Source organism: Lissotriton vulgaris, chromosome 9, assembly GCF_964263255.1.
Source record: "Lissotriton vulgaris chromosome 9, aLisVul1.2, whole genome shotgun sequence".
Classification (NCBI taxonomy): Eukaryota; Metazoa; Chordata; class Amphibia; order Caudata; family Salamandridae; genus Lissotriton; species Lissotriton vulgaris.
Window position 1 is genome coordinate 705,015,059 of NC_141697.1, and position 22,032 is coordinate 705,037,090.

The window sequence follows — 22,032 nt, forward strand, 5'->3', positions numbered from 1 at the left end:
AGTGTTAAAATCTGGGAGTTCTGAGAGACTGCCTAGTGCTGGGAGCCTATTGTTAATTTTTATTTTTGCTCAAGAGTATAACAATCATTAGTACAGCCAGTGCAGTGGCACCGCGGCCCCATGCTCTTAAGGGGGCTAACTGCATCCCAACTATGGCTATAATTTATTGCCCAAACGGGTGCTGGGGGTGTATTCTACTTACTCTTCGCACTCCTGCAAAGCCTCATTATTCATGTCTCCTGATTAAAAGCATAGGTTACAAGCCCGGCTAAGCTGAGGTACAGATCTACCATCCAGGAAACACTCTTTCCTTTGATCTGAAGGAATATTCCACTTCCTCCTATATGAGAGGGGACCTCTGTAAAGGGCTCTGTCCACACTTTAACATAGTTAATCCCACTGAAGCTCTCAGTCCGCATCTAGGACACTTTAGGACCTCAAAATTCATCCTGACGGATTTAAGGGACAATGCACACAAAAATCATAACTCTCTTCTCTGGGGAGGCCGAGGATGAAGTATGCCACACTCAATGGGGCACGGCTTACGTTCTGAGTTATCCCGCCGTTTAGCTTCATGTATCAGGGGTACTCTTGTTAATTTTGCACAATTAGATCACCATATCTTTGGTGTGTCTTTAAATTTTGTGCAGGATATATGGTGATCAAGAGTTTTCCTCCCTCTCCTTTTTGGTGTACCATTATAAACAAAAGAACAGACTCTAAAGTTCCAAACTCCAAGTGGGGCAATTATGTTAGTAAACAGATGTAGGTTAGTGGACTTGTATTTGTACTTCAGGAGCGCTGTAGCTGTTTAAGGCTATTTTCTGGACCATAATGTTCACATGAGATAGCAATTACTGAAATACATTTAATATCACAGACGTGTCTGCCCGTGAGGTGTCTCATTAAGTGTCACTCAAGACACTGAGACGTCTGTCATAAGCACCTTGAAAACATGGAAAGGTCACACGTGAGAACCCCAAAACATGGACATGCCACACTTAAGCATACTCAAACCTCGGTAGCTTTGTCTCTGCCTGCAGCCAAAGGTGCCACCTCTTCGGACTATTCATCAAGAATTTTAAATGTAGGTCCCACAAACACTGCTGTTGCCTACCTGCTAATCCCAGTAATGCCATTGACCTCTGCTGTCTTCTGACGTGCAGTCGCAGGAAGGTCGCTCTCACCCCTATCTCCTATGTGTCGGTACAACAAGTTTTACAGTGAAAGCAAGTGCTAAGGAGTTGTGTGAGAGTACTAAAAGTGAACAAAAATCCTGTTCCAAGTTCACTTAAGTTTGTTAAGCTGATAGGATCTGTGCTTCAAATGCCTCCTTATATCTCAAGAATGATCCATGGTCAAAATAGCCCTTTCTCTCTCATAGTTTGTTTAAACTTCAGGGAACTGTTGTGAGGACGGCGGTGGGCTTTGTGGTACCCGGTCTGCTGAGAGTGCAGATACCATCCACGCTGTTACCTGAAGAAGGTGCCCAGCGCAGAAAGCAGCAATGGACACAAAGGAGCACCCCTACTTCCAGTTACAACAGCGAAGAATACAGCCTTTATGATCAGTATGTATAATGAGGCTGAAGCTATCAGAAGGATGGTCATCATTCACTCACTCATCTGGAGTTCTGGACTTTTTGGTTCCGTCCAGAGGTGTCAGGGAACAACACCCAAAGACCCCGGAGTTCCACCTGCCTTGGTGCGCAAATGAACAGAAACACGGGCTTCTCGATGGTGGCGTCAAAGACCAAAGGTTTATTACTGCAGGGACACACAAGTCACAGAATCTACACACGGGCAGAGACTAGGAGCCTGTTCGATTTGTACATTGAGGGTTGCTCCTTATATACTAAAAATTGTGCTTCAGGCAAATATTTCACATGCTAGTACATTCCTAAACCTTTGTGTCTTAAACAATAAATATTTGGCGTTACACAGGAACTGTCGATAATATCTGATGCCAAACATCACGAAGAGGGGTTCCCACTAGTCCATCACAATCCCTTGTCAATATTGCATTCAAGAGCCGGACCGCCTCATCGTAAAGTTCGTTACCTCCCCCTAATAAAGGCCCAGAAGGAAAGGAGCAGAGCCAGGTGCAGGAGATAGAAAAGCGGGATAAGAGATGTTTGTGGGTTGTAAATGGGCAAGGCTACCGGCTTCGGCCGCCTAATCATGGTCGGAACAATGGACACGAGAACCAGTTCAGGTGGGCTGGCCTCGGGCAGAGGAGGCAGCCTTTGTCGATTCATGCAGCTACAGCGTGATCTGGTTTAAGGCACACGTGTCATGAAAGGAGGTGAATCTCCGGCTAAGGCTACGTGTCCTTAATCGAAATGAAGTGATCAGAGGTTATTGCATATGTGAGGGCAAGAATCACAAAATGGCGGACATGATCTAAGATGGATGCCGTGGGTAGATCAGAAATGTGTTCATAACAGGAGTGCTCTTGCTCGTATCGTAGCGAAAACACCAGGATAGGCTAAATGGATCATTTGCGGTTCGCTGATACTAATATTATGTATTTCCGACAAACTTGAAAACACGGGTTCAAATTGTCACGGAACCTCAGACCCTCCTTTTGCCCTTACATAGGCAATTACTCAGTCTATATCAGAGTCTAGTTCTATACTCATCAGGTCAGTGACATGTTGTTGTATCATCATCCTTTCTCGTGCCTTTTCTCCAAACGCAGGTGGTTTTCTTAGACAAGTTGCAGCGCAAAGACTACACAGAGCAGGACCACACTGGATAATCAGGCAGCATGAGAACAGGAATACTAAGATGACACCGATGACCATTAGAACCTTCCATCCCCACGCTGAGATCAGAGTCCAAAACCATTCCATAAAGGACCAGTTTCCCTTGTCTACATGTATAGAGTCGGAAATCTTGTGTAGCTTAGAGATCGCCTCATAGACTGTTGGAGCATTGTTAGGAATAAAGACACAGCAGCTCGATTGGATCATTCTGCATACCCCACCTCGATCTGCAAGTATAACATCTAGAACCATACGGTTCTGCAACGTCATGAGTCTATCCGCCTGAAGTTCAGCTGTCAGATTGCTAAGGGCACCAGCAGTTTCAGTAATAGTAGATTCAACTACCCGTGTTAGCTGACGTATGTTTCTACTATTGGCCATAGGCCCCCAGAACGGAAGGAAGCCTTTGAAGAAGTCTCCAGCTTCCTGACCAGCAGTATCTTCCTGACTGAAGACACCTCTCGCTATTCTGGTTCTGTGATAATCAGATGAAGCAGTGTATGTTGGAGGCAGCAATCGAGCAATATAGCATGAACCTGAAAAGTCAGCAGGCAACCATGTATAAGCTCGGTCTCGACAAATGAAATAGGTACCCCTAGCAGTAAGGAAGGCAGGGGAAGAGTTAGCCGGAAACACATAAGTCTCAACGCACTCACTCCTCCCTAGCTGAGCTCTCGGATTTCTCCCATTACCTTGCAAACAGACCTGACCTTGGTGAGGTACGACCCAGATTGGAGTTGAGCTTTTACGCTTGCTTTCTCCTAAACTAAGGCGATACTCTGAAGTATTCCAACTTAAATACACTCGTAGTTCGTCTCTAGGGTATGATGGAGTATTATTGACATCCTTGATCATGTCAATAATTCCCTGGACTAAAGCTTTGTTGGCAGAGTTATATCTAGTGGAACGTGGTGGACGTGGAGGATAGGTTTCAAGGGCATAAGCAAAGATAGTTTGAAGGGCCTGAAATGATCCATTGTAGCTGAAAGGCAAAACCAGATAGGGAATACCTTTATCCATAGTGTGGGGTATCAAGCCACACACCCAGCAGTCTGTAGTGTTAACCACCAGTTGGTGTTGGTGCAAGAGCTGTACAAAAGTGTTGTTAATGAACTCTGTGCGTCGGGCTTGTTCATGTTCAGGAAATGAGTGAAAAGAGTGTATAGAAGAAACAGTAGAAATGGCAGGATCAAGGGGAGGTACTGTAGTAACTGGCACATAAATCAGATTTATACTAAAGACGATTCCACCCACCAATGTTGCTAAGATAATCAAAAATGTAACGGCACATTGCATCAAAAAGCATTTGCTACGAAGAATTCTGTACAGTCTGTTTCTGCGAACATAAATCACATTTTCTTGTTGCAGCGCAGGAAGCTCCATCTTCTACAATCCGCTCGCGACCACTGATGATGTGTACGTAGATGAAAATGCCTCTGTCAGCCCTGGGAGTTCCCAAAACCAACAGAAAGATCGACCTTGTGTCAGACCCCTGCAGATTCAAACTAGGCACACAGCCACGACCCTACGGCTACCCAGACGGCAAGGCAATTAAAAAAAAAAAACAATAGCAAACTTCCTGGCTGAAGGCAAATGTTCAATATCAAATGTTCAATATATCAAAATCACAATATGCAGTTGCCTGCTTTATTTGTCCATGTTTCGTTTTCTCAGGTTGTATCTCTGTTTCGCAGGTATTGTCTGATCGGAAAATAGTGTGTCATTAGCAGCTGTTGTAGTGTTCAAGTTCGCAGATAGCAAAGTGTCTTCTGATGCTGGAGACAAATGTTTAGTGTTCAAAAGAGTCTTTTCAGGAGGAGAGTCAGATATTGGAGTGTCAGTAATCAATTCGGCATCGCTGAAAGGAATGAATTTTGGTGTGCTGTCAGTTTCGGAGGCACCAATTCCCTTTTTCACCCAGTTGTCGTAAGGTAGCGGCAAGGGTACACGCTTAACGTGAGACGCGTGTACCCAGTGTTTGCGTCCAGCTACACGAACCGCTGTCCTCGTTGTCAGTAGGACCTGGAAGGGGCCGACGTAGCGGGGCTGAAGATTCTTTGTCCTCGCAAAATTTCTGACCACCACTTGGTCGCCGGGTTTCAGTTGATGCCCTGGACTCTCCGGAGGCTTTGGCAGTGCATCGAAAACCTGTTGATGAATAAGACTCAATTTAGCAGTCAAGTCGTAAAGGTAGTCTATCAACATAGGATATTCCAGCTGTCTAAACTCCCTTGGCCTTGGCACCCCCCAAATATTGGCAGGACGACCAAATACAATCTCGTAAGGGCTAAGCCCCACTCGAGAATGTACAGTCGCTCTTGTGGATAACAGAGCCAAAGGAAGTGCGTCTGGCCAAGCCAAACCTGTGGATGCCTGTATCTTAGCTATCTTCAGCTTGAGGGTGCCATTATAACCCTCCACTAGACCAGCTGACTGAGGATGGTTCGCACTGTGAAATTTTTGTTTCAAACCTAGGCCTGCACATACACTCTGCATAACTTTCCCTATAAACTCACTTCCGTTATCTGACCATACAATCCGTGGCATTCCAAATCTAGGGAAATATTCTTTGAGAAGAATTTTGGCAGTTGATAAGGCAGTATTGTCCTTCAGTGGGTATGCTTCTATCCACCTGGAAAAAGCACACACCACCACCAAGACGTATTTCAAATTATTACAGCGTTCCATGTGAATGAAGTCTAACTGAATCACTTCAAAGGGGCAGGAAGGAGGAGCGAAATGACCAGCTGGAGTTGGAGTTCCCTTGCCAGGATTATGCATCAAGCACACCATACAATGTTTCACCACTCTCTCTGCACACTTACTGATCCCATCATTCTTCCAGACCGGAGCCAACATCTTACATATCCCTTTAGAACTTATATGCGCTACTCCGTGCGCCATTGTCACTACTGCAAGCACATACGCATCGGGCAACATCCAACGCTGCTGTTCTGTCAAATCAATCCAACATCCATTCGAGTCCAACTTGCCCGTACTCTCTCTCCATACACGTTTCTCTTCCTCAGTTGCTTCTCTCTGAATCTCTTTCACACTTTCCATTGTATCCTCACACATCCCAGACTCAGCGATCCATCTTGCAGACGTTGCAACATACATTCTACTCATCATGTCTCTAGCTGTCTGTTTAGCAATTTCATCAGCAAAAGCATTCCCACGACCAACATCATCCGTGATTGCTTTATGAGCACTGCACTTTACAATCGCAACTTCAGTCGGCAAGGTTAGAGATTCCAACAAGTCGTTAACTAGCTGACCATGTTGAATCTTAGTCCCATGGGACGTAATGAAACCTCTTTCTCTCCACAACCGGCCAAAACTATGGGCCACGCCAAATGCGTACTGACTATCTGTGAACACATTCACTCTCTTTCCCTCAGCTAAAACACATGCTCTCGTTAGAGCTATTAATTCTGCAGCTTGGGCAGAATTCTGACTCACTCTTGCAGTCTCCACAATCGTCTTCAAGGTCGTCACCGCATAAGCAGCAGTCACATCACCATTCTCCAATTTAAAACATGACCCGTCCACATACAGCGTACCATCCGGATCGGATAACGGAGTATCTTTCAAATCGATGCGTCCTTTTGTCTCTTCCTCCGTTTTAAAACAGCAGTCATGTGGCTCAGAATCACTCGACTCTTGATCAGTCGGCAACAGCGTTGCTGGATTCAATACATTACATCTTTTGATCTGAATATGACTCGCTAGTAATGTCAGCTCATAACCAGATAATCTCGCACTGGTAAGGTGTTGTGTCTTCGTTCGGTTCATGAGTGTATCCACTGCATGAGGAACCATGACCACTAGCATGTTGTTCATCACCAAACCAGCAGATTGCCGAATGGAAGCCGCAGCTGCCGCTGTAGCTCTCAAACAACTAGGCAATGCTCTAGCTACCGGATCTAATGTTGATGAGAAATACGCACAAGGGCGTTGTTTATCACCAAACTTCTGTGTCAGGACACTCAACGCGCAACCTTCTCTCTCGTGAACGTAGAGCGTGAATGGCTTACTGTAATCGGGTGTACCCAATGCAGGAGCTGAACACAAGGCTTTTCGTAATTCAGTAAAACTCTCTTGACATTCATCAGACCATGGCACCGGACTCGGAACATTTTTCCCAGTCAAAGCTACCAATGGCTTCGCTAAAAGAGAAAAATTTGGAATCCACTGCCTACAGTAAGAGGTAATACCTAAAAAGGCACGTACTTCTCTCTGTGTGCGTGGAACACTCATTTGCGTAATTGCTTTTATTCTTTCTGGGGTCAACTTCCTTCCCTCCTTTGACAAGAGATGACCTAGGTAGGTCACTTCTTGGCAGCAGTATTGCATTTTGGAAGGTGACACCTTGTGATTCAAATCAGATAAATGATGCAACAACGAAACCGTAGCTGTTTTGCAAGTTTCCTTGTCATCGGCAGCCACTAAAAGATAGTCTACGTACTGTACTAGGGCAGTACCTGGAGGAAGGACAAAAGAATCTAGCTGGCTTTTTAATGCTTGACTATAAATAGATGGACTTTCACAGTAGCCCTGTGGAGCGCGTTTAAATCTGAAACTTCGACCTCCTAAACAGAAGCCAAAAATATCCCTGCTTTCCTCGGCTATCGGAATGCTGAAAAAGGCATTCTTCAAGTCGATGACTGAGAACCAAGTGGCTGTAGCAGGAATTAATGTTAACAAGGCAGTAATGTCTGGAACCACAGGAAACTGCGGAACTACAATCTTATTAACTTCTCTAAGGTCTATGACAAACCTATATACTGGAGGTTTCGTAGGATCAGTTCGTTTCAGAATCGGTAACACAGGACTATTACAAACATTTCCTCGAGTTTCTTCAACCACACCTTTCTTAATCAAATCTTGCACAATCAATAAAAGTGCACGTTCTCCTTCACTGGATATTTTATATTGAGGAATTCGTGGAAATTTTACATTTGCTTTCAAAGTTACTACATACGGTGGTATTTCTAAAAGGCCTACATCATTAGGACCAGTCGCCCAAAGAGAATCAGGGAGTGAGCGCAGCTCTGGTGGGAGTGCGTCCATTGACAAGTACATCGGAGAAGTGATTCTTTTACCCAAAGTAAGCTGTACCCCTTCCGGAGAACAGTACAATGTCGCATATAGTCGTTTTAACAAATCTAAACCAAGCAGATTTTCATTACAACCTGTCGTCAAAATCAAGGGTGCTTTCAATTGACATGGTCCAACAGAAATAGACAAAGGACCAGATATTGGGTTGTAAACAGGGGCGCCTGAAAAACCTACGGAAACATTTGTTGAGCCGGACAAAGGTGCGCCAGGGAGTTTCGCATGAATGATAGAACTTTTTGCGGCACCAGTATCCAACAGAAACGGTTCGACTACACCTGATGTTGCTACCGCGACATAAGGCCCACTCTGATCCACTGGAACTGATACTACTCCCTCTCTCTGTCCATGGCTGTCCTAATACCCATTTTGCTGAAATCCCTCATCCACTTCACAATAATCTTCAACAAGATATTGCTGAGATCTATTCTGTTGAGCTGACTGTACGTTTCGTTGATCAAAGTGATTGGAGGGACGATCATTCGTTTGCGGAGGCATAGCACCTCGCCCTCGACCTCTAGAATTCTGCGCAAAACCACCACGACCTCTCTGAGCTGCTGCAGCATTATTTTGCGCTAAGATTGGACATTCATTCTTGTAGTGACCCTCTTTCTTACAGTACGCACACTGATTCCACTGGTATTGAGGCCTGGTTGAACTATAATCTGTCCTCTGATACGAATTCTGTTGCATATTAGTCTGATTCGTGCGAGGCGGATACGCCTGCTGTAAAAGAACTTTAGTCTTTAAATCTTTCGTTTTTTTCTCTGATTTTTCCTTTTCCTCTTTATCCCTATTTTCGTAGTATTGTGCAGTCGCAAGTATTTGCGCAGTTGTGGAAACAGCCCACGCACTCTCTGAATCCTTTAATTTATTGCATAATTCAGGTAACAAATTATGCACAAATTTATCGACAAACAATCTCTGTCCTCCTTCAGTGCTCATATCCTGACCACTATGATCTACAAAAGTCTCTTCGAACCTTGTGAAGAAGTCGGAGACACTTTCATCTTTCTTCTGCTTGCATGCTGATAACTTATCCCAATTAACACGCAACGCAGGCATCAGAGTCTTCATTAAGTCAATTATTCTACCTGGAAGATTAGCAATTAGGGGTTCGGGTTTTGCACCACCCGTTTGCTGACCATCCGCTGCAGTGATAGCTGCCCAATCACCACCTAAGGCTGCTTGATGATCCTCTCTACGAATTTTAGCCCACACTGGTTGTGGAACTACATTACCAAATAACATGTCGATGTCCGCTAAGTTCATTATACAAGCCTCGACTGTCTGTGTTAATTCCTTGTAATATCCGGCTGGATTCTTACGCGGATCTGGCAAGGCCTGTTTCACCGCTAGCACTTCAGCTCGCTTCCATGGAATGTGTATCCACACTCGTTGGAACTGTGCTGGAGCAGCTGCAATACCTGCATTATCATCACGTTGTATTGCTTCACGCCAAATTGGAGGAACCTCCCTCATAGGATATTGGCGACTTGGCTTCATTCTACCTTTCTCTAAATCTCTCGGCGAACGAAGAGATGGATCATTCCTAAAACTCAAAATAAGTTCCATCGCTTCTTTTATATTATCACCCACTATCATTCCTGCAGCAAACTCTTTCTGAATTTTAATTAAATCCTCCAAGTCTGATTCAACGTCATCTTCCTCTATTTCCTCACGTAACAACGAGCACATCTCATCAAAGACGTACCGTTGCGTTGGTTCCTTCCACTGCATAAACCTGTCTAGTACATCTCTCGTACTATATCTTCTAACTTTCGTAATCCATCTGAGAGCCGTGGTATCTAAAACTCCCCGTTCTTCAGTACTTGGTAGCTGACTACGTCTCTGAACTGAATCAGAAGTAGGAGTCTTAATTAAAGATTTATATAAAGGAGACAGAATATTAGCAACAGAATCAGTTATTTTTCGACGTACAGAAAGTGGAGTTAACATACTCGCAGACGTAGAGAACACAGTAGAGGTAGGAACAGATTGTGAAGCAGTAGGAGTATCGAGAAAAATAGTCTGTGATGTAGTAGGTGTAAGCGAGACAGATACAGGTATAGAAGACGGCAACCCAGGAAGAGGAGGAGCCGTAGGAATATTCACATTAACCACAGGAGGTACAGGAACTAGATTCTGAGGAACAAGAACACCAGGTTGTCCAGAAACCGGCAATTGGACATTCGGTACAAGTTGAGCCGTAGCACCTTGTGCGTACGGTGGAGGTGACCGTAACAGATAAGACAACAGAGGATCGTTTTCGGGATCCTCCAGTATCTTAGCTGTTTTCGATGGCAAGGCAGGGTAGCACTTGTCAATCGCTAAATTATGCTCTCTAATTGCTACATCTATGGCCTTTTCGCACTCATTATCTTGCAATTGTTTAGTTGCTTGCTCTAGAGTTAGCTCTTCTTGCTCTTTTTGTTCTTTCTTCAACCTTTTCATTTCTCTCTGTTTTGATTCTTTTCGCCAATAACGGAAAGAATCAAACATTGCCGGCCGGGCTTTCTTACTAAACAATTTCGCTTCTAAATTATCAAGGATCTCGGGTTCAAAACTACCATGTAGTGGCCAACTAAGGACACCATCCTTCTTACAGTAACGGACCCATACCTCATTATAAGATATAGGACCCACTCCAAATTTGCAATATAGGTCATAAAGGGGAGTCCCAATTGGAGGAACCAGACAAGAATCCTCCAATCGTGAGTCATGGTTGCAACCGAAACAAGACAACATTTTCCGACTTACCATTTTCAGTCTGGAACACAAAACAAACAAAACACGAAACAAATATGTGCACTCGAACCAAGAACTTAGGCCTACCAAAACCAAACTAATGTATCGATACCCAAACTGAACCAAATAGATTATCGTAACCAGAACAACTAGTGATAATCTTACGAAACCAAACCAAACCAAGAACCGATCAAGGATTTAACAACCCTCACAAAGTAACCAGCTAGCTATCACTAAATACTTAACTGAGGCACTGAAGACGTCACCAAGGAGAAACCCGTCACGTTTCGCTGTACTAAGGGCTGCACCTCGGGTCCAAGACAGGGCGACGGTCAAGGCAACGGCCCACTGCAGCCGTCCTGAACGGGAACCCTCGTGGAAGAGAACTTCGGGCCACTTTTGCGATATGCCGGGATCGATGAAGTGGGGCGCCTCCCTCGGAAATCTTCACACGAAGCTCCTCGAACTCTTCAGGCTTTTGGACCGGTACCGAATGACGTCGCCCCACGTTGGGCGCCAATTGGAGTTCTGGACTTTTTGGTTCCGTCCAGAGGTGTCAGGGAACAACACCCAAAGACCCCGGAGTTCCACCTGCCTTGGTGCGCAAATGAACAGAAACACGGGCTTCTCGATGGTGGCGTCAAAGACCAAAGGTTTATTACTGCAGGGACACAGAAGTCACAGAATCTACACACGGGCAGAGACTAGGAGCCTGTTCGATTTGTACATTGAGGGTTGCTCCTTATATACTAAAAATTGTGCTTCAGGCAAATATTTCACATGCTAGTACATTCCTAAACCTTTGTGTCTTAAACAATAAATATTTGGCGTTACACAGGAACTGTCGATAATATCTGATGCCAAACATCACGAAGAGGGGTTCCCACTAGTCCATCACAATCCCTTGTCAATATTGCATTCAAGAGCCGGACCGCCTCATCGTAAAGTTCGTTACCTCCCCCTAATAAAGGCCCAGAAGGAAAGGAGCAGAGCCAGGTGCAGGAGATAGAAAAGCGGGATAAGAGATGTTTGTGGGTTGTAAATGGGCAAGGCTACCGGCTTCGGCCGCCTAATCATGGTCGGAACAATGGACACGAGAACCAGTTCAGGTGGGCTGGCCTCGGGCAGAGGAGGCAGCCTTTGTCGATTCATGCAGCTACAGCGTGATCTGGTTTAAGGCACACGTGTCATGAAAGGAGGTGAATCTCCGGCTAAGGCTACGTGTCCTTAATCGAAATGAAGTGATCAGAGGTTATTGCATATGTGAGGGCAAGAATCACAAAATGGCGGACATGATCTAAGATGGATGCCGTGGGTAGATCAGAAATGTGTTCATAACAGGAGTGCTCTTGCTCGTATCGTAGCGAAAACACCAGGATAGGCTAAATGGATCATTTGCGGTTCGCTGATACTAATATTATGTATTTCCGACAAACTTGAAAACACGGGTTCAAATTGTCACGGAACCTCACATCCAACCCTTCCTACAGCTGTCCATGCATTCACTCATACATGCATCTAACCATATACTTTCGCATCCATCAATCCAGTAGAACTGACTTTGATGTGGTGGCACATGACTACCCAGGCACACACAATGCAGTCTGCATGTTTTAGAAGATTAGTGCTGAGTGTATTCGATTTTCTAGAGCTTACAGAGTAAGATGGGATTCAATGGGTGATCTGCACACTGTGGAAACAGATGGCACACAGTCTAGTAAGCGATTCCACATCTGACCAAAATGTGATGCTGGGCAAATCATTTAATCCCTCTATACCTCGGTTCCCTTGTCCGCCAAAAAGTAAGTGTTTTTAAGATCAAACTACCCCAAACATAAAGCACTATAATAGACAAAGATCTAGATTTTAAGAAAAACTGCATCTTCCTGGTTAAACTATTTTCATATGAGGTTGTGCAGATTTGTGAGAGGGTGGATAGATGGATAGATGACTGGATAGATGACTGGTTGTATGAATGAATGAATTTATTTGGGAATGACTGGGTGCATAGATGGTTGAATGAGGTCATGGGCAGAAGGGTAAGTGAGCGGGCGAAGGAATGGACAAATAGGTGAGTAGAGACATGGCCAGGTGGCTAAATGAACATTGAGGGCATGCATGGATGGATGAATGTGTATTTGGTATAACTAGATGTGTATTTGGTATAAATACATTAACTAAAACAAACTGATTACTCGTTGGTATAGATCCACACTACCTTGATTCAGAGACACATTCATCTAAATACTCGTCCAACCATCCCACTGAAGCAGATTCACCATTGTCCCGCCTTTACAGATGTGGAAAGAGACTCCCGCCTACAAGGGTTACCCCTACAATCCCCACTGCCGGACTCTATTACGTTACATAAGATATAAAAAAAATGTATACAAAAGTGTGAGATTGCTTCTGTCCTCCAAGCCTTAATGGCATATCATTAATATGATTGGTCCTACATGAATTCACACTGTGCCCCACTTACAACAAACCTGCTATTTTATTCGCCCGTTGACTGGTCCAGTTTACCAGTACTGATACACCAGTGATCAGGCCTCGTCCTAGAGACGTTTTTGACTACTAAGTTCCAGATGGCTTTGAATAAGTTTGTTTAGGTGAACAAAAGATATGCTGCCTGTTCTTTTTGGACCTATGTGGTAAGAGACTACAAAAAGTGCTGATTAAAATAGAAGAAATATTGTTGAAAATTGCATTTATCGAAAATGCATAATTTTTTATGCAAAATGTAATGAGTGCCTGCAAATACGCTGGAGCCTGCAACAGTGATAGGAGTTTCATTTCAACATGGCCAGCTGTCTGTTACTCTAAGTAGAAAGAACTTCATGGTTCGATGTTCTGAAATTCGATGTGAGCTCTACGCATACACGGATGGTGTTATCAACAAAATATGATCAGTAAATGGAGTGAGATACTTTGGATGATGAAGAGGACTGGTCTGCTGTGTATAACACGACCTGTTTTGTACGGTGATGGGTTGTACTTTGAGACCCATGTTAGTAAAATAACGTGCATAACACAGTGTCAAGTGTTGGATGGGACCCACACAATGCATGGGGTACTGCCACATTCTAAATTCTGTATCTCACCCAACAGGTTTGCTAGTTCTATCAATGGTGGTCAGCAGGCAATACAAAAGCGACCTGTCCGGAGTTCCTTCAGCCCCATGCACCTCGTTCCTCTTGAAGACAAGCACTTCTGAATTTCTCCATCCGTGGGTTAGATCCCGGTCTCCTGCCTGACCCACAGTTCTTTAGTATTGGAAGGTTTAAGTACCTATGACCAACTAAGACAAATACATCTTCTTCTAAAACGACACCACGGCTACCTGACCTTGATTGTAACTGGTGAGCTTGCACTGCAGGACTGACCCATCCAAGTTCAGGGCCCCCAGAGGAGATCTTCTTCACTATTACCCTATGCAGAGGCAGCCAGGTCGAAGTCCTGCAGGAGAGAGCCTGGTGGTATCTCACTGCCGATCTCTGCACTTTCTGTAAGGACCGCTCTTTTTGGATTTACCAGAACCTGTGCACATACCCAGTTTAAACCCTCCCCTAATGATACGGATCCAATCAGCTTCCTGTATGCAGTCTAGCTCCAGACTGCACCCAGGCATGCACCTTGCACAGGCAGGAACGGGTTATGCTTCTTCCATCTCTCACTGACTGCCCAGAGTCTGGCAGCAGCGTTGCACCTGCTGCCAACTCACCAAATATACCAGTGGGATAACCACATTATAGACACGATCTGATACTCGGACTGCTTCTAAGGTTTGAAGTAATCCACAGTAAGGCTACCAATGTGTCTATCTGAGCCAGCACGAGGTTAAGTAGCCCAGGGCTAAGCCACAAGGGCCCGACCAGGTTAGGAAAGCTCTTAACATTGCCTATTAAATCTGAAAAAGGTTGTCTATCAAAAACATAGAGGACTTCTTTTTGGTTTTTCCTTTCTCTCTTTTGCCTACTTTTTATGTCACTCTCTCTTGCTGACTTTCTCTCTCTCATCCCTACTTTGTCTTTACTTAGTAAACTGACTACTTGAAATCTCCCCTAAAGAGAAGTTGTTGTCTCAAAAGGAAATGACATTTTAATTAATTCGGTGCTGGCCATAAAGCCATTAGAAACATGAACACATCTCCACCTTGTGTGCACATTTTGAGGTGGCTTGGCACACTTTGTCTTGTGCCTTCATGTCTTGCGAGATTATGGGGACTGGGATACATTTCTTCTTCTCTCCCACTTTTTATCTCTTAGCTCTTGCATTTTGTGTTTCCTCGTCACCATTGATATTAACTGTGCACAAACCCAATTATTTTGCTTCTCCAGTGAAAGAAGAGACTATTTCAGTGAATGCTCCAGGCTTCGCTTCCTTCATTGCTGACAGAGGTCATGATGTTCTTGCATCACTAGCAAAATCTTGTGATTGCATCATCAGCCTGCACTATGTGTCAAGTCCTGCTGAAGAAGAAACTCCTGAAAACCACTGTCCACAGCTGCCCTTTGAAGTCAACTCGATTGCAATTGACCAAATCGCAAATGAACAGGTAAACGGGAAGGGTCATAAACCCAGTTCTTTTTAAACTTGTCAATCACATTGTGTACAACTTTCTTACCCATTGGTTCATAAATCCCGTCCACCTCTTCTGATTGTGCCTTGTTGCTTTGTTGCCTTGCTTTGTTGCCTTTGCCTGTTTGCCCCCTCGCCGGTGACCCAGCTGCTGCTGAGTTCGAGGCCCTCCTCTACCCACAGGCTGCCACCTGCGCCTCATCCCTGGTGGCCAGTGGTAGGCCCGTAGGTCTGTTTCTGCCCGCGCTACTGTTTTTTGTGCCTTTCACTTTGTACTGTTTCCCTGATTGTGCTTTGTTGCTTTGTTGCCTTGCTTTGTTGCCTTTGCCTATGCCTGTTTGCCCCCTCACCGGCCCGCTTCCCGCCGCTGCGCCCCATGCGACCCGCCCCCGCTCGGATTCGTCCCTTCCCCCCATCCAGCTGCTCCTCCCTTCCACCTTCCTTTCTTATGGTGGCCCCTCCGCGGCTGCTGGCGCGCCGAAGGCGCGCCTAAGGCAAGCCTGACTGCGCCTGTCTGCGTCTGGACCGCGCCCAGTGCTAGAACCCTCTGGACCTCGGAGACTCCACGACACCCGACTGCACTACGACTCCAGCACCCTCCACGCACTCAACCCCGGACGGGGACACACCTGCTACTGGGCCTCCCCAAGGCGCACCAAAGAGCCCTTCACCTGCCGGAACTGCAGCTTCACCAGCATCTGGCCCGCCAAACCACCAACCAAAGAACCCAACTACCTCAGATGCATCCTCCTCTACACTCGCTCCACCTGCAAACATGCCGTCTGGGACCTCCTCGATTCAATCGCCCCTATCGTCGCCTTCCTGACAGAGACCTGGCTGAACCCCGCCTCAGCACCCGACATCGCCATAGCCATCCCGGAAAGCTACAAGATCACCCGCAAAGACCGCTCCAACGGAGTTGGAGGTGGAATCGCTATCGTCCACAAGAACACCCTCAGAGTCTTGACCAACACCGACGACACCCTCAGCACCGCCGAACACCTGCACTTCCAGATCCACACCGACCTCAACACCACTCTGAGAGGAACCCTCATCTACAGATCCCCTGGACCCAGACAACAGTTCAGGGACTTCATCAGCACCCACGCCCTTGCCTCCACAAACTACATCCTCCTCGGGGACCTGAACTTCCACCTCGAGAACAACAATGACGTCAACTCCATCACCCTGATCGACAACCTTGCCAACCTCGGACTCAGACAGCTCGTGACAACACCCACCCATGCCGCTGGTCACATGCTTGACCCCATCTTCTCCACAAGGACCCACGTTTCCTTCAACCACACCACTGAACCTCACTTGACCGACCATCACTGTATCCATTTCACCTTCAGAAGCCCACCACGCACCTCCGCACCCAACAGATGCCTCATCGCTGCTGGGGGAAAGTCACCGAAGACCAGCTAACCACCACCCTAGCCAAGAGCCCAGCTGCCGACCCCACCGACCCTGACACCGCCGCCCGCAACCTCAGACAGTGGATTGACGACTGCACCAACACTCTCACTCCGCTCAAGACACCCTCCAACAGCCACACCAGCAAGAAAGCCACCTGGTTCACCGAAGGCCTCCAAGTGTACATGCCAGAAACGGGAGAAGAACTAGCTCTGCGAACAATCACCAGACAGTTACACAGCCCACAAGAGCGCAACCCACAGACACCATCAACTCATCAGAACCGCCAAGAGGACCTTCGTGAATGACCTCTCCAACCCCAGCTCCAACACCAACGACCTATCCCCTTCGCAGGACCTGTGCGACTCACTGGCCATCTTTTTCCACTGCAAGATCGCCGACATCCACGACAGCTTCAACCCCACGACTGCCCTACCAACTACTGAGACCTCCACCCCGTGACCAACATCCACACCAGCCGCCAGATCTCCTGGTCCAACATCAACAACAATGACACCATCAAGATCATGAACTCCGCCCACTGCGGATCCCCATCTGACCCATGCCCACACCACATCTTCAAAAAAGCCAGCACAGTCATTGCACCCCATCTCCGGAAAGCTCTCAACATCTCCTTCGAGACAGCAACCTTTCCGGAGAACTGGAAGCACGCAGAGATCAATGCCTTACTCAAGAAACCCAAGGCGGACCCCAAGGACCTCAAGAACGTCCGTCCCATCTCCCTGCTCCCGTTCCCGGCAAAGGTCACCAAGAAAATCGTCAACAAACAACTGACCAGCGACCTCGAGGACACTACATCTTGGACCCATCCCAGTCCGGTTTCCGCAGCAACCACAGCACTGAAACCGCCCTCTTCGCCGCCACCTACGACATCAGGACCCTGCTTGACAACGGAGAAACAGCAGCCCTCATCCTCCTGGACCTGTCAGCCGCCTTTGACACGGTCTGCCACCTACAAACACGCCTACACAACTCCGGGATCCAAGAGAAGGCCCTGGACTGGACCACCTCCTTCCTCTCCAGCAGAACTCGGAGTGTCCGCCTCCCACTCTTCCGCTCCATTGCCACCAAGATCATCTGCGGCGTACCCCAGGGCTCCTCCCTCAGCCTGACGCTGTTCAATATCTACATGGCACCCCTCGCCCACGTCGCCCGACAGCACAACCTCAACATCATCTCCTTTGCCGACGACACCCAGCTGATCATTTCCCTCACCAAAGACCCTCACACCGCCAAAACCAACCTCCACGAAGAAATGAAGGCTGTCGCGGAATGGATGAAGAAAAGCCAACTGAAGCTGAGCTCGGACAAAACTGAGGTCCTCATCCTTGGCTCCACCACCTCAGCCTGGGATGACTCCTGGTGGCCGACATCACTGGGAACAGCCCTGACACCCACCGACCATGCACGCAACCTAGGGGTCATCCTCGACTCCACCCTCTCCATGACTAAGCAGGTCAACGCCGTCTCCTCCTCCTGCTTCAACACCCTCCGCATGCTCCGCAGGATCTTCAAGTGGATCCCTACTGAAACAAGAAGAACAGTCACCCAGGCCCTCGTCACCAGTAGGCTGGACTATGGAAACACCCTCTACGCAGGAACGTTGACCAAGCTCCTGAGACGGCTGCAACGCATCCAGAACACCTCGCACGGCTGATCCTTGACATCCCCCGCCGCAGCCACATCACACCCCACCTGAGAGACCTATACTGGCTCCCCATCAACAAGAGGATAACCTTCAAGCTCCTCATCCACACACACAAAGCCCTCCACAACGCCGGCCCAGCATACATCAACAGACAACTCAGCTTCCATACCCCCACCGCAAGCTCCACTCCACCGGCCTCTCCCTGGCCTTCAAAAGAAGACTCCTCAAGACCTGGCTCTTCGATCAGTAGCAGCACCCCCCCCCCACCTCTCCCCAGCGCCTTGAGTTACTCACGGGTATGTAGCCCACTTAACAAGTGTCCTGATTGATTGATTGATTACATCACTTCCTTGTACTGTTTTGGAGCATGGGCGAAGTACTAATTAATTTGGTTTTATTTCTTTCTTTCCACTATTGGCGATGTGCTTATGAGAACTTTTTTTTGTGTAACACATTTTTTTTTCGTATTGGTGTTGCATGGGCCTTTTTAATGTTTCCATATTTTTGTCTGCTAGTTGCACCATAAACGTGTTTTTTTCATTTTCGATCAATATGTTGTAGGTATCGGCATTGCTAAACATCATTAAGAAAATAAGTACATTTGTATCAAAGATATGCAGGCATATTAACCCAATTGCCTTATTCTAAAAAATAACAAATCAGCAATTGTTCCTGAAGGAATAATTTAACACTACTTAGCATTTATAACTTATCACAATAGTGAACATAAAATCACAATGTTCAAGAGACATATGTATCAAAAATATATTTTCTTTTTATATATCAGTTTTTCTTCTCAAACATATACTTTTTTATATATTGTATAGATATTATTCCACATATCCATTCATGTAAGGCAACAGAAATTGTACTGTATTTTTTCTCAGCATATGCAGTACATTGTTTGACACTTTTTAGACGTAATATGGGCAGTATTTACAAATCAGCCATATATACATTTATTTACAACTTTTTACATTGCTTGACATTTATCCAAAATGAAGCAGTATATACAAAAAAGCGTCAATAGCGTCGACGTTTCGGTCTCATATAATCATTCCACAAGACCATCATCAGGACTTGCGTTGCACCATGAATCTTCTGCTTAAATTGAAATTAGCTTTAAAGCAGTACCGAAAGCCACACAGTTGCCCTCGCAGTATTTATGTGAAACAGAGGAACCGCGTCCAACCTCTTTCGCTTAGTTGCACTTGACAAACTTACTCTTTTGTTTCACTTTTCCTTGTTGTTGTAACTGATCTGCGTGTACACCTCGCGTGTGGTGTCTTAGTTTTTTTTGTATCCGATCAGCATATCCGCTGCGCAGGCACTGTCCATGCGAATCTACTGTTATCCATACTTCACACGTTGTTTACTTTGTCCAGTTTCTCTTTTTCCCCCTCGCCTTTGTTATACGATATGCATGAATCAAAACCTCATAAAATGCAGTTTAATCTGAGTTTTCAACAACATCACACACTTATGAACAGGGTTTAATATCTGGCAGGATTTACTGAAAGCAACCCCAAAGCAATGAAATCCCACTAACAGCATGACAGGAAGCCTTAATTCAACAATCATTTTGCTCCTGAGTACATATCAGTACGATGCCTGTCCTCACATCAAAAAGGCTCACAAAGGAGTAGCAAATCAGAATACCTATGCAAGGCCTAGTCAGACAGAACTCCTTGGTTTCCCGAATTTCAGTAATGAGCTCTCCACACAGACTGGCTTTTCTTAGCATTCTAGCACTTGCAGTTCTGGGGTCGTTTACTGAACACTTACACCCACTGGATGGTGTTAACAATGATGTAATTTCAGACGTTATCATTGATGTCATTAGTGATGCCACAGACCATGTCATGAGTGATGTAATATGTGCGGTCATAAGCAGTGCATTGTAGGATTGTAAATTCTAGTTAGCTCAGGTAACTATAACCGCTGAATGTCTGTGGTTTTGTACGTGAGAAATGTAAGCCTACCTATAATGTACCTGTAACCTTTGGTTTTTTGAGTTAATATAATATATATGATACACCTACCTGTTAAATACTTACATTTTCATTGTTAAGGCATGTGTGGTAAAGGTATATTTGTTGTATAATCCTGCGTGGTAAAGGCATACATGTTAAAGACGCATGTATTGTAAAATCCTGCGTGGTAAAGGCATGCATGTTAAAAACGCATGTGTTGTAAAGCTTGAGTGGTAGAGGCATGCAAGGTTCAGCCATCATTGTAAAGGTTGTTTCCCGGCCATATACTTGGCTTAGGGCATGTTAAGAACATTGCCTGAAAGGGAGTCTTGGAGTTAGTTGGTATTTAAATGAGAATGCAGCAAAGTTGCTGTCGAGTGGGGTGGTCCTTGGTATCTGATCTCCCTGTATACCAAGGTCTAAGCTCTTTGTTTTCTAGATTTCAGGGAAACATGTAGAGGACATATGAGGATCACTGTGTAGTAACACAGGTTTTGCGAGGGATTACAAACGAGGGCCTCACTAAAAGTTTGTGATAAGAGGGTGTGTTGATTATTACACGTGGTGCATACCATTACCCCACAGTGAGGTATTTCCCCCATGTAATAAATGCCATCTGTTCCAAGTCTTCACATTAAACTGGGCAATAAAATTAGGAATCTTTCTTTCGCAAACCAAGTTGGGGAAGTTTTTATGGGCCTCTTGCTACACCTGCTCCCCCGACCCCCTTCCCTCCCAAAAATGCCAGAATAAATCAATGTAAAAGTGAAGGGTGTAACAATTATCACGCAACTGTCATTCCAAACGCTTTGCAAACCTTTGTCTGCATAAGGATCATTATTTAGCCCTTAACTTTGAATGAGGGCCTCAGAGGAAGCGATCTGGTTTTAGGGCATTTGCCAGGCCTAGGTGAGTGAACAACAGTGGGGAAGTGTGGCTCAATGGTTAGAGCGGCAGACCCTGATGCAGAGGTTTAGCCCGGGACCAGGGTTCAATTCCCTGCCTCGGCGGGTCTTGGGCTAAAAATTCCACGGACCTGATAATTCTCGCCTCGGTGCCTATTCTAATCATGGAATCCCACTCTGCAACTCTGGGCAATAGCTTGCTTAATCTCCACAACGGCCCCCACAACGCTAAGGATGCTTGGCCTCACCTTGGGGGTGCCCAGGAGTGGGCGCCTCACAGGGAAAGCCAGGATGGGTTCCACAGCGGTATTCGTACAAGCGCCTTGAGACCCTTGCGGGTGAGTAGTGCACTATACAAGTATCAATTTTTACACGGGTAATCTTAAAGCAAACTCCGTACTTGTCAGTGTGGGGACTTCAGGGTGGATATTTATCATAATTCATCATAGATTGGTTGTTAAAAACCTTCATTGGCGACATGAGTTTGGTCATCCAGAGATCTAAAAGTGTGGTATCTATTGAAATACAAGCAGTCTTTTGAAATGTGGCATTATGTGCCAGCATTACTGTAATGATTTTGTTTGTCTTTTTCTTTTCACAGCCCGACGCCCTATTATGTCCAATTTCTGGTAATTTGGACTTAAATTCAAACCCCTTTTCGAAAGCCATTTTGGCCACCACAGGAGAAAAGGTGTCTCTTGGGCAGAAGTACCTCTTTCCTGGACAGGTTGTTCGATATGCCAACTGCAGCCTGTTCTGCCGCAGTGTGTATTTTGCAAACTTTATCCCCGACGGTGACTTGCTGGACCAAGCTGAAGAGGTAAGGTGCCCTGTAGTACTGTGGTAGATGTACCC

General features: G+C 45.8%; 1 protein-coding gene across 1 annotated transcript in view; it reads left to right on the forward strand.

The window, feature by feature from the left end:
* LOC147692141 (uncharacterized) overlaps nucleotides 1-22,032 on the forward strand; it is a 605,572-nt gene that overhangs the window by 387,974 nt on the left and 195,566 nt on the right. The window contains exons 12-13 of the mRNA XM_086939503.1: nucleotides 14,974-15,191; nucleotides 21,779-21,997. Of these exons, the coding sequence (XP_086795629.1) occupies nucleotides 14,974-15,191; nucleotides 21,779-21,997 (437 nt within the window). The remainder of the gene's footprint in view (nucleotides 1-14,973; nucleotides 15,192-21,778; nucleotides 21,998-22,032) is intronic.